At 45.6% G+C, this 16,331-nt stretch overlaps 1 protein-coding gene across 3 annotated transcripts; it reads right to left on the reverse strand.

The window, feature by feature from the left end:
• Positions 1–5,522: 5,522 nt before the first annotated feature.
• zbtb18 (zinc finger and BTB domain containing 18) lies at positions 5,523–13,614 on the reverse strand. Of its 3 annotated transcripts, none has more exons than XM_079559466.1 (2): positions 13,213–13,614; positions 5,523–9,024 (listed from the first exon to the last, which is right to left on the reverse strand). In XM_079559466.1, the coding sequence occupies exon 2, from the start codon at positions 9,005–9,007 to the stop codon at positions 7,328–7,330; it is 1,680 nt and encodes a 559-aa protein (XP_079415592.1). In that variant the 5' UTR covers positions 9,008–9,024; positions 13,213–13,614; the 3' UTR covers positions 5,523–7,327. The 3 variants fall into 3 exon arrangements, with proteins under 3 accessions (XP_079415592.1, XP_079415591.1, XP_079415590.1); XM_079559465.1 differs by lacking the exon at positions 13,213–13,614 and adding an exon at positions 11,358–11,663; XM_079559464.1 differs by lacking the exon at positions 13,213–13,614 and adding an exon at positions 9,949–10,124.
• Positions 13,615–16,331: the final 2,717 nt, after the last annotated feature.

Raw genomic sequence — 16,331 nt, forward strand, 5'->3', positions numbered from 1 at the left:
TGATGTTGCAGCAGCAGAACGTTCTCCAGGGCGTCTCCAGACTCTGTCACGTCTGTCACATGTGCTCAGGGTGAACCTGCTCTCATCCATGAAGAGCACAGGGCACCATTGGCCAATCTGCCAATCGCTGTGTTCTCGGGCAAATGCCAATCGTGCTGCACGGTGTTGGGCAGTAAGCACCGGCCCAACGCCCTCATACCACCCTCATGGAGTCGGTTTCTGACCGTTTGAGGACCAACATGCACATTTGTGGCCCTCTGGAGGTCATTTTGTAGGGCGCGGGCAGTGCTTCTCCTGTTTCTCCGTGCACAAATGAGCAGATAGCAGTCCTGCTGCTGGGTTGTTGACCTCGGTCGCCCCCCCCAGGTCTCCTGGTGTACTGGCCTGTCTCCTGGTATCTCCTCCATGCTCTGGACACTGCGCTGGGAGACACAGCAAACCTTCTTGCCACAGCAGGAATGGACGTGCCATTTTGGATGAGCATCACTCCCTGAGCAACTTCTGTGGGTTGTAGATGCCTCCTCATGATACCTCTAGTGGTGAGAACACTGGACAAATGCAAAAGTGTTCCAAAAATACGCTACAAAAGACAAAGACAGGGAAATGATCTGTGGTCACCACCTGCAAAACCATTCCTCTTTTGGAGTGATCTTGCTAATTGCCTCTCATTTCCACCTGTTGTCTGTTTAATTTCCACAACACCAAGTGAAATTGATTCACAATAAGCGTGGCTTCCTAACTGGACAGTCTGATATCCCAGAAATTTGACTGACTTGGAGTTACATTGTGTTTTTTGAGTGAGCCCTAAGTTTTTGTGAGCAGTGTGTATATAACACACCAATCATTAAATATTTGACCTTCCAAGTACCACCAGGCCTAAATCAAGATCAAATCAGGGCTAAACATTGTGTGCTCAATGGGGTCTTAAATGAACATAATCTTTACTGAAACTAAGTGTAAATCATGAAACTAAAGCATAAATGATTTTTACACTCATAAATGAGTCTAAAATTGCAGATGACCCCGTGTAAAGCCTGAGGAAACCCATGTAACCACTGACTTAGGGCTCTGTTGGAACCAGTATTTTAGGGCACTACACTACACTCACCCAGAATGCTTTGAGTGCCCCTCTTCCATCTCGTTTCAGCAGGAGGACAGGCGCAGTCTGAGTGAGCCGGATGTTGGACACAGTGCAGCTGCGTGACTCTGCTGACAGTGGTGTGTGTGTGTGTCGACATGTGTACGGCTCAGCGGGCAGATGAGGCAGATGTTCCCGTCGCGTAAAACAAACGCACACACCTAACAGCAGCACCAGTCTCCTCCACACAGCAGCAGCAGCAGCCCGGTTTTGCGTTCGGTGACACTATAGCCGGACCCCTCCCTGCGTGACCCCGCCAGGTCACCGATGATAAAGTGCTGAGTCGTGCACATGTGTCCCGGTGCCAGCAGTTTCCAACAACACCCTGACACGCCCGGGTAATGCCCCTTATCAGGCAGATGCACACAGCTGGGGCAAGGGCACAGAGAGGAGTGCAACAGAAAACAGGAGGCACAGACAATGTACTATACCACCATACTGTATCATCGTACTCAGGGCAGGGCTGGCACTAAAGACAAGTATTTGGGGCACTCCGGACTGAAAGTGACTAAGCCAAATTTATGTAATCCTAAAAAAGTGAATTGCAGCCTTAAACTGAGTGACCGTACAGGAGAAAAATCTGACACAATTTGTTGTATCAGATCAATTATACTGGCAACTGGCAAAAACGTTAATAAAGACAAAAATCAAACATTTGAAACGATAATGAAAAGTTGGTAACAATTCACATTAAGAAGAAAAATAAGAATAAGTTGGGCTGCGCTCTACATGACACCACACTGATAATAGGGCTGGGTATCAAACCGAAAACCAATATCATATCTTTATAGACCACGTTTTGATGCTGTTGGTCCAGTGACAGCATTAAAGGAAGTTACTTAGTTGTTTTAGCTCAAATTAATGCCATAAATTTAAAAGAAATAGTTTTATGGTATAAATTAACATTATTGTTCTGTTTTCTGGTTCGAGATGACAAATATCTTTGTGTAGAGTAAAAAAAAAGAGCATCATTAAAGTACCAGTATTGAAAAACATTACCCAGCTCTAACTGATCACATGGTTACAAGATGAAGGTGTCATGATGATGATGATGGCAACTATAAGAACAATGCCATTTACAGCTTTATGTAATTACCGTAATCACCATGATATTACGCCTTTAGGTACTGTGCTATCTACCCTAATACTAGACTGAGCAGTAGAATAACGTGAAACCAAAAGTGCTTCAGCTCATTCACGTCCGTTTTCCATCGCGCGCAATTTCCAAATATTAAAATTTCGTCCAAACATCAATTATTTATTAATATTTAGGGATTTGCACGAGCTTTACAGATCATTTGTGCCTCTGTCGTGCATTATTTATTGATTTGTTTAAATAGTACTACGCCTGCTTTTATTCTCTGTTTAGTCTGGAGGCCCTGTCTTCTTGTCCATGTGAAAAGGAAAGGTTAACTTAGCGCTACCTGTGCCACTACACTGCAGCAGTCCTGTCCCATTATCAACGACGATTGTTTATTTCTGAATGGCCCTGGCTGATGGGGGTTGTGGTTAAGTGCAACCACCCCCCCCCCCCACCACCACACACACGCACACACACACACACACACACACACACAACTCCCCAATCCCTCAGATATTCAAGTTCAAGTTGTCTTTTGTTTCCAGGACAGCGGGGTGGGGTGTGGTTGCAGGCGGGCGGGCGGCTGGATGGCTGACTGACTGGCTGGCTGTTTTCTGGGATACTCTGCCCCCAGTATTTCCCAAAAAGGAAAAAAAAAACACCTCCCTCTTCACCCCCCTCCCTGCCCCTCCCTCCTCCAGCGCAGTGCCACTGTATTGTCTGCGCGCTTGTTGCTTGCCTTCTGTCCTGCTGCGCCGAGTGCCTGACAAAGGAGCTCTTTTAAATATGGAGACAATCCTGGATCACTTGTGCTCACACACGCTGGTCCCTGCTTTCTCCCGTCTCTATCCGTCCTTCTGTGGCTCATTCTGGCGTAGTTGAAGGAGTTTCTTTAGTGCACAGAATCAACAAGTGACAGGAACGACCGGCCCTTTTGATCGCTTCATTAATAGAACGTAACTGCTTAGAGTGACTGACACTGTTTTGACATTGATGTTTATAATGGTAGAATTGAACTGAATAATGTGTGTATAAAACTGTGAACTTAGAGCTTTGATAAAGATAGAAAACAGTACACACATTTTAAGTCAATCATGAGAAGCTTCTAGTTCTGGGGTAAATGCTCTTCCTGTTGAACTAAATTATAACACTCCGATGAACTATAAACTCTACAGTCAACATCAGGCCCGTCTCATTTGATTCCCTCCCCCCTGTCTATGCTCATGCGCTTGGTCCTGGCAGCTTGGCAGAGGCCTCTCCCCTCACGCACGGCGGAGGCAGCAGTAGTGAAGCAGAGTGTAGGGGCCCGGGACCCCAGACAGGAGCCCAAGCTGGTCTCAGCCTCCCCAACATGTTGAGCTGGCCCGCCCTGGGCACAGCCAAATGGTTCTGCAGCTGCCCCTTTGTCCCCCTTCCTTAAGTAAACAAAAGACAGAAACAAATTAATGACCTACATTCACAGTAAAGCTTGCGCTGCCTCCTCGCGCACGTCGAGACGGAGCAGTTGTCTACAAGCAGATGTTCACTTAGAACGCTGCAGATTGCAATTAATGATCAACACTGTGCAGAACCAAAGCTTTTTGCTGTTTTATTCCGTACAGCCGTTACCAGACTGCCTGCCTGCAGCCACTGGCATTCAGAGCTGCAAAATGTACTGCAAATCAATCTCACCACTGTGCAAACCAGTGTCAGCATTGCATTGTGGACGTGTAATCCAAAACCTGGATTTGACCCCCTTGGATTTAGTCAAATAGCACACAATTATTACCATTGTGTTATTATGAAGTTATTCACTGCCAAATGGTTCCTTGACTTGGAGTGGCACACAGCTGTTAAACTATTGTGGTGTCTCTGTTAAAATGGTGCGTCGAATTTACATACATATACCATATTGAAATGCAATGGTTAAAACAAATTTTACTTGCAAATGTTTTCTCTCTCTCTCTCTCTTTCTTTTTTTTCTTGGTGATGCGTGTTTCAAATGTGTATGAAGTGAGTACATTTTTTTGCGGTTTCTTGGACCAGTATAAGGTCTCTCTCTCAGACAGGGGACAATGTGACCAAGATTAGGAGTGAGCTTATTGCGTGTGTTTGGGGCTTACTGGAGGGACCATCTGTGGCCCTAATAGACGCTGCAACTTCTTGGCCTCCGAGAAGTGCAGGGGCTTTTAATGCATCTGTACAGCAGGCGGGTTTAGCGGGCAGCAAGACATTATTAGCTAAAGCTGATTTCTTTACTGGAAAACTGGACTTGAGGAGCTTTGGGTGGCCTCTGTGTGTGTGTGTGTGTGTGTGTGTGTGTGTGTGTGTGTGTGTGTGTGTGTGTGTGTGTGTGTGTGTGTGTGTGTGTGTGTGTGTGTGTGTGTGTGTGTGTGTGTGTGTGTGTGTGTGTGTGTGTGTGTGTGTGTGTGTGTGTGTGTGTGTGTGGCAAAGGGGGTTAGCGCTCCACAAGCTGCTGCGTTTCTTAGAGTTTTTTTGCCCACACCTCAGTTCTGTCGTAAGTTGTTGAGTGTACTGTGCAGGCGGCTGCGGCTCACTACTGCTCGCCATCATGTGAACGGATATACATATACACAACTCACACCCACGTCACAAGTCGCTCGGACGGCATGCCAAAGCCTCCTGCGAGGGGCCTTCTGGTTGTCCGTTTACTGTTCAGAATTTAAAAAAGGTGTGACCTTCAAAAAAAACAAAAAAAAAACACAAATCCACGAGTTGAATTTCAAGATTCTTATAATTTATTGCAGTTTGCACACAATTTAAAAATGTCAACAACAGCACACACCAAAAATTACAAAACTAAACAATTAGAATTTGCTCCCTTTGAGAAACAAAAACAAAAAAAACAAAAAAACTATGATTGTCAAAGCTAAAAATAAAATGACTAAATCTGGAATTGAAACACACAATAAAATAAAACAGCAATTTTTTAATCTCAAACAGGGAGCAAATATCTCTGAATTTAAATCAGCTTGTTTTTCCCACTGATTGTCCTCTTTCGAAAGAGACACAAAACTTTAATGAACCCCTCCCACCCCCCTTCACCTGTCCACTCACCACTTGTCATTGTCTTTTCAAGTAAGCACAGCAAAAAAAATAAATTAAACAAGGATGGAGATGTCCAGTGGGTGATTCGTTCACAGCACAACTCCCTGAAACTTCACTCACACCGTTTCAGTAAAATAAGAACAGTCTTGACTACAGCAGTTTAAGGCGGTCAAGTACAACCAGAACACACAACAGCAGAATGGAGTGGACCCATATGCACACAGTCGCAGGACGTTTGGACAACAGGAGGGGGGGTGGGGGTGGGGGTGGGAGGGGGAATAAAGACAGACAGGTTGCACACTGCAGCGATGTCACCCACACTGTGGCATTGGCAAAGTCCGTGGGTGCCACCAGCTGACTGCACCACAACCCTGTACATGCACATGTCTATGCGCTGACACTGAGGACGAAATGACGGGGGCCAGGACTGTTCGTAAACACTCGAGCAAAAATATATGTAAAAGCTCAAAAGCGCCGGCGTAATATTTGTAACAATTTGCTTCCAATTTGCCAATGCTTTACACAATCCGGATTTGAGAAAGGCGTCTTTTCGGCAAAGTATATTATGTCGTCTTTAAGATTCAAAAGTGGTGTTAGGTCATGCCAATTCTCTCCTATACTGTAAACACTCGCTCCCATATGTAACATACAACTTCAGCTCAATGTTCCACAATGACACAAGTAAAATGAAGTCTTTGACATTCAGCAGGACAGGTTTACCCTCTCAGTCTCCTCGGCCCCAGCCCGGGCAAGGCCACACCGCGGCCCCCGCAGAGCTGAGGCTGGAGGCTCGGAGAGGACCACGCACAGCAGAGGACACACAAGCGCCTGAGGAAGAGCCCGAGGAAGTGCTGGGTTATGGACAGACATGTCTTCAGTAGGTTACACCGACTAGTGTGAGCCAGTCGCACGCGCACAAACACACAGCACATACAGCAGAGATCAGTGCATATAGACACAGGCTTCAGACGCTTCAGCAGAGCGCCGCAACACCCCGCTAACATTCGACAACATTCAGGAGCTCTGTGACGCCTACATCCACTTCACAAAATCACCCTTCACTTTTTGAAATATTCTGCTCTCCTCAAACTGAAATGAAAACAAATCAAATGTTCATGCATTTTTTTTGCCATGAGAATAATGGTTTGAACAGACCGCACCTTCGAGAAATATTCACAGAAAATAGAAAATAAAAAAGAAAGCCTGTTTGTTCAATTACAATGTGTACAGTAATACAGCAAATTCACATTTCATTTTAAAATATACAGGAGTGGACTTCATGCAACAACAGCAGGTCCATTACAAAAGTTACAAAAAATAATAATTATCATATTAATTTAAAATATTAAAAATTTAAACCTATAGTAGAACAATATACAACAACCTTAAATTAAATACCTTTTCAACAAAAGATGTGAAAAGACTGTCAGCTAGATTTAAGAAAAAAAAAAAACTATAACAATAATAATGATAATAATTTTAAGATTTTTTTAAAAAATACTTCAAATTGATTGGAAGTGAAAAAGGAGGCTGTGCATTGCATGGGTTTATCTGTCAGTCAATGAGCTTTCCCCTTCACACAATATCAAGAGCTAGAGAAGCGGGGAGCGCCCTTCTATCAGCACCTCCATACCATTGAAAATTAAATAATACACAGACACACGCTCACAAACTCACGCACCCCAGATGAGATTTTTGCCAGAGTAGTGCAGTTTCACACATGTGGTTATCACAGTACCCGTTTAGTGTAGAGTAATGCTTCAGTGTGTTCGACTGTTCGGCTGGGACTGATATGATGGCCAGTGTTGTGAGATACTACTTCAAAATGAAACATAAAAACTCTTCACTGAGACCCAAGTCCAAAGACGCACTGAAAACCACAAAACACAACTTACATCAAATAAAAATAAAGGATCAAATATATCCAAGAAAAAGCCCCAGAAATAAAATATTCAGTAGTAACCTTTTCATGTGCTATAAAGTGCAATTGAATGAGATTTGCAACATATGAAGATGAGCGCACGAGTCAGCAGATAACGTGAGCGGCTCCGGCCCTCTCTTCACTTCCACAGTTCCTGTGAGCTGTCCTCTATCGCCCAGTCTCTCACATTGGGCAGAGCCAGAGGTTCACTTTTTACTGACAGTGAGTTGACCAGTTCACAATGAAACTTACGGATGTGTCGATAAAGGTCCCCAGACTGTGTGAAGCGTCGCTCACACCACTTACATGCATGCGGCTTCTCACGAGTGTGCACCACGGCGTGCCGACTCAAGTTGTGAGAGTACTGGAAGCTCTTTCCACAGGTGGTGCACGTGTAGGGCTTCTCCCCAGAGTGAGTCCGCTCATGCCGCTTTAGTGTGTACATGCACGAGAAGGTCTTACTGCAGATGGTACAGGTGGGCACATTGACGTCTCCGGCCGGTTTGGCGCGGATGCCCTCCTGCTCCCTGAAGTGAGAGCTGAGATGGAGCTGCAGGATGTGCGGGGAGGGGAACACCTTGTTACACAGAGGACACATGAAGATTTGTGTGTGTGGGGCAGACAGCATGTTGGACACATAGGGCAGCAGGGCACTGTCTATAGTGGCTGCCTCAGTCTGGGTGCGCTCATTTTCACCACTCAGTAGGTCATCGTCGTCTGCAGTGGCCGGCGTCTTGTCTTCCCGCTCCAGCTCTGAAGCCAGTGAGGCCTCGCGCAGCGCAGACAGGTGTGCTTCCAGACCTAGTCTCCTCTGGGCTGACAGTGGACCCCCCACCATGTGGTGGGCCAGACCCCCGTTGGTGCTGGGGACTGTCACCTTCAGTCCGCTGTGCTCCATGTCGTAATCCCCTCCACCCAGATCCTCTTCCTCATCTGAAGCCACACCCCTCTCCACTTTGACCCTGACGGCCAGCGGACTCTGCAGGCTGTCCGGTGTGGCTGCCCCACTGAAGTACGGCGGCTGATGGCTGCTGTGGTTGCTGCCGATGGGTTTGACAGACAGGTCCAGGACACAGTCGGAGGTGTCGTTGGACACCTTGCGGCTGCGGTGGTCTCGGCGGGAGCTGATCGAGTGCGGGGACCTCCGAGAGCCAGTGGAACTGCTGGGACTGCCGGCAGGAGACAACAGCTTCTGCTCTACCAGTCGCTCTGCTCTCTGGGTCTCTGCTTCCCCATTTGCTGGACTGCCTGGAGCAATGGCGGGGGTCCCCGGTCTGTCAGAGGAGGGTAGTCTGAGCCACAGCGGCGCTCCCTCTGTCTTACCTTCCTCATCCTCATCACTGTGCAGCAGATCAGCCGTGGCGGGTCGTCCCGTCGAGCCGTCCGATAGACTGTCAGCCTTATCAGAGCAGCTGGAGCCATCGTCCTCTTTGCGTGTGCTGTCTGCTTCTGCAGTGGCTTTCTGCTTCAGCCGTTTCTTGCACACCTTGACGATGTCATACATGTGCAGGTAGCTGGCAGCGGCCAACACATCCTCTACAGGTAGGTTCTGGAACTGCAGCTTGCCTTCATACATGAACTCGAGGAGCAGGGAGAAGGCCGGTGCCGTAACGATGTCGCTGTTGAGGTGTACCACATCCCTCTTGTCCAGCTGGTCCTTGTAGAATAGGTGGAAGTACATGCTGCAAGAGGCCAACACCGCACGGTGAGCGCGGAACTGTGCATCGCCCACCAGCACCGTGGAGTCGCACAAGAAGCCCTGGTGCCGCTGCTCACTCAGACACTGGAGCAAATGTCTGCTGTGGTCTGGGAACTCCATCCTGCCGTCCTCATAACCTGAACACACACACGAGCAAGAAATATGTTAAAGAGAGAATATTTTAACAATTAAAAGTGTCGAAATGTTATTTTAATTTCAATTTCTTTAAATAATCATTTGTATTGTTCAGATTTACAATAAAAACAGTATTTACAGGGAAAACATTGTCATGCCAAATGTAAATAATTCTAGATTTTTTGACAATGACAGCTGCACATTTAAAGTGCTCTAATTTGGGGTTAATTGTTAGAGCAAATTAGAGCACTTTAAATCCAACACAAAAAAATAAATCTGTGGCAAATGTCACATAAAAGCTGACACAAGGAAATATGCATTTTTAATCATTATTATGAAATTAAATTAATGACTATGGCATTTCAGCTAAAAAAAAAAGAATAAAAAAAAGAATCTGTAACACGCATGAAACATAATAATGCAAATATTTTAAATGACAAAAATAATGTAAAATGATACATTTAAAATGGGCTGTACGAAGAAGTGTTCTCAATTTCAGTCTGAACACTGGGAAAAACATCGCAGTGATATTCTCTGCGTGTGCTTTTTCTCGCTGCATCTCTAACTCCTCTGCCTGCACTCCTGGATTGTCGCTGCTCCTACGCTGGTTATTTTTATTAACCCACTTTGGCCTGGCCTGGCACAGCCCTTTTAGGTAACCGGCTTTCAGCTGCACATGTTGTCCTCACGTACACACACACATCCTACTAACCACCTCCACAGAGTCCAGAAGCAAAACTGCTCATTTGAAATAGCACAGCGGAAAACAAACTAACTTTAACCTGCGGCTGCGATTAGCCATCAGCAAAAGAGATTCGAAGCTGCCGTTATACTTTTAAGCTTTCCATAACAGTAATATAACAAAGTTAATATAACTCTGAAAGTGAAACAAAAACAGATGAAATGTATGAAGAATAATGCCCCACCTGTTAACCAAGTCGATTTGTCCTGTCTGAGGAAATACATAGCTCCTGCTCAGTGCGGTGTTAACCAAAGCAGTTAAATCAGCTCATTTGAATGAAGCTAAACCAGGAGTGTCTGGATGTGTGTGTGCTGTGTGCCTGTTGTCTATGTGTGCTGCTGCCTCAGGCGCGTACGGACTGCTTTTAATGAGGGGCTTACGGGGACAAGGGTGTCCCACCTCCTAACACCCCCTCCCCCTGTCCAGGGCCCAGCCCTCGCCACCTCCTCTTTTACACAGGGCCTTCCTCACACACTTCCCAATCTTACAGGGGAAAAAAATGTCCCGAACATCCGCTCCACCTTATTCTGCCCCGTCCCTCACCCCCTTCTCCGCCCACCACCATCCAAGAAGAGAAGATTTACAATACAATCACTGTAAGTGCCCTGCTTGTCACAGCATCAATCCTAATCCTTAAAGATGGCTAAAAATAAAGTCGGACGCAGCCGCTGTGGAGAGGAAGACGCGGGACAAGCTCAGGAGGCAGAGGCTCGTCACCGGCTGCTGACCACACCAGGCACTGGGCATAGCGGACCACTGCTTAGCCCGGACAGTCGGCTGACCCACTCACTGTCCGGGTGTACAGCCTGGGACAGCCATGCCGGGGCAGGGAGGGAGGCTTACCCACATCTGATCCAGCTGACGGGGGCCATATGGCAGCTGCTAGCCAGATAAAGAGATTAAGACTAGGAGGGAGTGCGATTACAGCTGTCTAGCCAATTCAGGCAGCTCAAATCTGCAACTTCTAAATTAGTCTCCTCTACTCCAGCCAACAGCAGGGAGAAAAGTAGCTGGAGCAGCCTGCACATGCTTTCAAGTAATTTTATGGAAAAGTAACAAAATTGACAATAGGATCATTTCAAAAGTATAATAAGAACATGTTTTTGTCTGAATGTGTAGGCGTTGTTAAGAAGATGTAATTAAGAATCAACATTTACATTAATTGGAATAAAAAAATGAATTAAAAAAAATTATATTGAATAGTTCCTGTGAATGTTTGCCTTATGTACGAGTTGTACTCTACAAATAAACCTGCCCTGCCAATTATAATGTTTATAAAACATTCAGCAGATGTAAGCATTTTACAAAAATTGCTTACTCACATCAAGCTACCTCAAACAATACAGTGTTAACGTTCCTGAATAAAAAGTGTGAAAACACAAACAGAAACAGTAGCCTTAGTAGAACACAACACTGGACTAACTCCGGACTGCAATTAGTCGTCAGACAAGAGCGCCAGCACGAGTTTACTACTCAACACTCAGCAGCAGTTCCTCTCACTGCGCTCACAGCGGCTTGACACGCCGCACACAGACGTGCACAACAAAACTAGATAACTGGCCCCAACTTTCCCACCACAGTCACACACCGTACCTGCAGCAGTATGCATCAACTTGATTAACTCCAGTGTTGCAGAATAGCTGGGGTCTGGCTGCAAACGGCTGGTATCCCTCCCTCACTATCTCTTCTTCTTGCTCTTTCTTTTCCTCGCACGGTCTTTCTCTGAATCAATGAGTGGGTAGAAGAGAAGAAGAAGGAGGCAGGCAAAAAACACGCTGTTCAAACTGCGAGGGACAGATGCAAAGTGGAGGAGATGTTGGAGGGGGAACGAGATACCACCTCCCTCCTCCTCCTAACTAACTGGCGCTGATCGGCAGCCACAAACACTAACACACCCACACACACACACAGAGCACTAACTCTCCCAGGCTGCCGCTGAGGCTCACAATAAAGGAGCGGGAGGGAGGGAGGGAGGGAGGGAGGAGGAGGAGGAGGTGGGGTGGATGGCAGCCTGTCAGCTGCTCTGACATCATCCTCAGATGGAGATGCTACCTCCAGCTGTGCTCTTTCTACAGCCATATGCTGCCTCCTCTACACTCCTGCCACCAGACTCCTCTTTCATTCTACCAATACCAACACCACGTAACTTTGTCTCGCAGCTCGCAGTCTCCCTCACTGTTCTCTATACCCCTTTTCCTTTCTGTGAAAAAAAAAAAAAATGCAGCACGGTCCTGTTTCCACTTTATGGGGGAAAAAAATAACAGAAAAGTCACTATTTCGAACACCTCAATCGTACTTTCAAAAAGCCAAAGCAAATAAAAGTTTGGGGTAAAACTTTTTTTCTAGCGGTTCTTGTTTTAAACCACATGGAGTTTCCCTGGGTTTCCAGAAATAACAAAGACTACACAGCACGATTTGCAACTGACAGACGCACGCAGCTGATATTGTTTCCCACTTCTTTACGGTTCAGCGCCACTGCCTTGTCTTGTATTCATTCACTGCCTCATTCATTCATCCTCGGGCCCCCCTTTATGGACCCTCCGGACAAGTGACAGGAACAGAAATGAAATGAGAAAACAATGGGAAAGAACCTAATGAGTGAGCAGGCTAAACAAAAGGGGCATGAGTAGTTAATAAGCCGAGGAGAAACTCACCACAAAAGCTGCAATTCAAAATCGAAGCTCTTTATTCTACTTTGGAAAGACAAGTCTATTTCTATGTCTTCAAGGAATTCATACTTAATAAAACTCCAAAATTCTTCTGTTTGAAATATGATATAGGCCAGTTTAAAAGGCGATATTACGCTTACATTATAATGTAATTACACACAACAGCAAAAAAACAATTGCTTACTCAGTTATTAAACCCTTAACTTATATTAATCCATTTCTGTGTAGTGTAACAAACGTGACAGTCCAATAATAACAACCAGGAACTGTGAAATAAAAGACATGCATCCATTTCTTGATCTTCCCTGATGGTCTTTTAACTTTAAGCAGCTTACAGTGTGAGCTGTATGACCCTCGAGCAGCTCCCAGCTGAGATATTAGCTATAACTTTGTTGTTACCGCTTACGGACAACGGGGCCACTACTAAAGCAGCTGACAGCGCGAGCGCAGGGCAATTCCATGTAAAAGACAAACAGAAAGAGTGGCTCGCACAGGCACTGACCCACGCAGCTAGCTATAGCCGGAGCCTGGCTAACAAAAGTAAAGCGAACAGCGACTACAATATTGAGCTATTTACAGTTGTGCGCGAGGCCCGGCTGCTATGACAACAGCTGCTAAAACACCGCGGAGGGAGAGTAACATGGCAACTATTAGTGCGGAGAGACAACACAGTCATGCTAAGGAAGATTTAGCTACTTTTTCCCCCTCCGTAACCCACCCTCTCTCTCCGCTGAGCCTCCTTTAATCGGACTCAGTAGGCTATTAGACACTGCACTTACAGACAACAAGCTCCAATGTCTCCTCCGCGTCCACCGTCCGATCGCCCTCTTCCCCGCGGAGATCCAAACTAAATTGAGTTTAGACTCATTTCCATAACAGGCTGCCGAGGTGAGCAGTCGGGGGGACGGGGAGTGAAGCACTCTGCGGCGGCCAGATGTTTCCGAGCTGTTGCTGCTCAACTCGGGCTGGGAGAGGAGGCGAATTGACTGGCACAGCGCGGAAGCCAATGAAGCCGGCGAGATGGAAAGTGAAGGCAAATTGGAAGCGGCCCTCTAACAGCGGAGAGGGAGGGATGTATCGTGTGCTCTCGTCGGCGTAGGTTGACACCAGGCGCACACACAACAGCAGCACACACAGTGAGAAGGCAGGGAAGAAGCAGCTGGGGCCAACCCGACTGGTTCTGCGAGTCAGCGAGGCGGACTGGCGCAGAGCGAGCGCGGACCGCGGTGCGCTTTGGGTACTGTAGTCAAGTCCGGACAGGGGCTGGGGAGGCGGGTCTGATGTGGCCTGGATGTGGCAGGTGCAACACCTCCACCTTGACAGGGGTATATACTTAAAGCAAACTAAAACACTAGCACGCGCCCCTTCACTGTTTGCAACATTGTCTACTCAAGTTAGATTTGGCTTTTTGTTTTTTTGTTAATATATTCCCTTCTGGGGAAAAAAATGAAGCATAGGAGTGAACGGATGTGTTGATTTGAGTAAACGCCTCAGAAATAATTTAAGATTAACAAGGTAACTTAGCGCCTGTCATTTAGTCACATTTATTTTTACAGTTTTATGAGTCACACTCACCTTTTATGTAAAAAAAAAAAAAAGAAAGAAAAATGAATGTGACACAGTGCTTAAGAATTCATAAAAAAAAAAAATCAGTCCATATTGGAGTTTTTTCTGGAGTTGTCAAATGTCTAAAAACGTATCTATGAACAGATATGTGGATATTGTTTACAAGGTGTGTTGCCATATCAACATTTAACCATCTTCATGACTTTGCATCTTCAAGGCCTGTTTAGGTTACCAAGACTTGGACATAAAAAATGTAAAAAAAAAAAAGCTTAAATTAAATGTTTGCTGAAAGTATTAGCGCCACATCTTGTCCAAATTCAGATTGTGAAAAGAAACATATGTAGGCCAAGGTCACAGGGACCAAAGTCTTGATCAACAGCCATCATGGCAGTGTGGTCAGGGAAACTCTGGGCATCTTTTAGTGAGCCTGTCTGGTTTGCATCTCCTAAACCTGTCCCAGTAAACTAATTGGCGTTACTAATGGGTGGCTGGATGAAGTGCAGCTCTGTATGGTAATGAATTCACACAATCCGGTGTCATAGCTGAAGGATTTGTTAAAATGCAAATGAACACTGACCCTGTTATGTGTCTATCAATTTGGGGATCCACGTTACCAGCACATTACAATGAGCCCCTTGTCCAGGCAAGTATAACAAATACAATTAGGCCCCAGGCAGGCACAGTTCAGCGGCAGGATCACACAGAAAACCGCTTTTAAACATTCACAACTAGCTAATTTAGGACAACTCTTAAGTCACCTCTCACATTTCTAAATTGCAGAAAGATTGGCTTAAAAAAAGTTGGGTATTATTCTTATTATTAAAAATCACAACAACAACAAAAAAGATGTCGCTGAAATATGTCATTATTTTGTCATTATTATTATTATTATCATTATGACTACGCTCGAAAAATAGAGAAGCTACTGAATAGATAGAGAGGCTAAGGCTTGAAGTGTGAAGTGAACCACGATTTTGCCTTCTCCTCTCTGCCTCTGGAGGTCGCTGTAGATCCCATATGACTGTCACAGAGACGCTTCAGTCTTGGTCTATAGCAGCTCTACAGAAAGTAATAGTAGAAATATTCTGAAGAGACAAGCTTAGTAGAAATAACTGGTATAAGTTCTCAGACTGCTGGCTCTGCAACTTGACCCCAAATAAAGCTGTAGATATTAAATGGATGGAAGGAAGCTCTCAGACATACCGTAAAAGGTGCAATTGTACACTGCTCACAACAACTAAGGGCACACTCAAAAAACACAATGTAACTCCAGTCTGGGGAACGGGCAGGCCAGTCCATAACATCAATACCTTCATCATGCAGGAACTGCTGACACACTCTTGCATTTCATTGAAGGGCCGCACAGCCCTCCATGTGCGAGCCAGAGGTTCCCTGACTGGCATTGGGTACCGGGATGAGATCCTCAGACCTATTGTAAGACCATATGCTGGAGCTGTGGGCCCTGGGTTCCTTCTGATGCCTGATAATGCCAGGCCACATGTGGCAAGAGTGTGTCAGCAGCTCCTGCATGATGAAGGTATTGATGTTATGGACTGGCCTGCCCGTTCCCCAGACTTAAATCCAACAGAGCACATCTGGGACATCATGTCTCGGTCCATCCATCAACGCCACGTCGCACCACAGACTGTCCAGGAGCTGACTGATGCTCTAATCCAGGTCTGGGAGGAGATCCCTCAAGAGGACATCCGGGGTCTCATCAGGAGCATGCCCAGGCGTTGTAGGGAGTGCATTCAGGCACGTGGAGGCCACACACACTACTGAGGATGATACAGTCTCGTTTTGAGGAATTTCTACAGAATTTGGATCAACCAGTGACCTGATTTGTCACTTTGATTTTGACTATAATTTTGGATCCAGACCTCCAGGGGCTGAGAATTTGATTTCCATTAATCATTCTTATGTTATTTTGTTCTCAACACATTGCCCTACACTATGAATGAAGATTTTCATCCGAAAAATCGAATTGATTGACATCTAGGATGTGTTTTTTGAGTGTGCCCTAAGTTTTTTGTGAGCAGTGTACTTACAGTATGTTTGATAAAAAGGGAAGAAGAAAAACAGGTTGAAAATTGTACAATAAAAAAATGAAACCACATAATGCACCACTTAAACGCAATGTGCTGGTGTAGGCAAAGGGCGACCCAGGGGTTTATTCTTTGTCTCTGGATGAAAACAACATATGACAAAATAAACTGTATCCAATAAAAACATGCAAATCAAAGAACTATGTGTGTCTCTTGCACGTGTCCCTAAACAAATTACCCAAATTGCAAGTCAATAAAGCACAACATGTTTCACTGAGTTTACTGTC

This window comes from Gobius niger (assembly GCF_951799975.1).
Source record: "Gobius niger genome assembly, chromosome: 7".
NCBI lineage: Eukaryota > Metazoa > Chordata > Actinopteri > Gobiiformes > Gobiidae > Gobius > Gobius niger.

What these genes read in the sequence shown, in the direction of transcription:
- zbtb18 (XM_079559464.1), bottom strand. Translation starts at nt 9,988, where the DNA reads ATGTATTTCCTCAGACAGGACAAATCGACTTGGTTAACAG. An exon ending in CAAATCGACTTGGTTAACAG is followed by an intron (nt 9,025 to 9,948) that starts GTGGGGCATTAT and finishes GTGTGTGTTCAG; the next exon opens with GTTATGAGGACGGCAGGATG.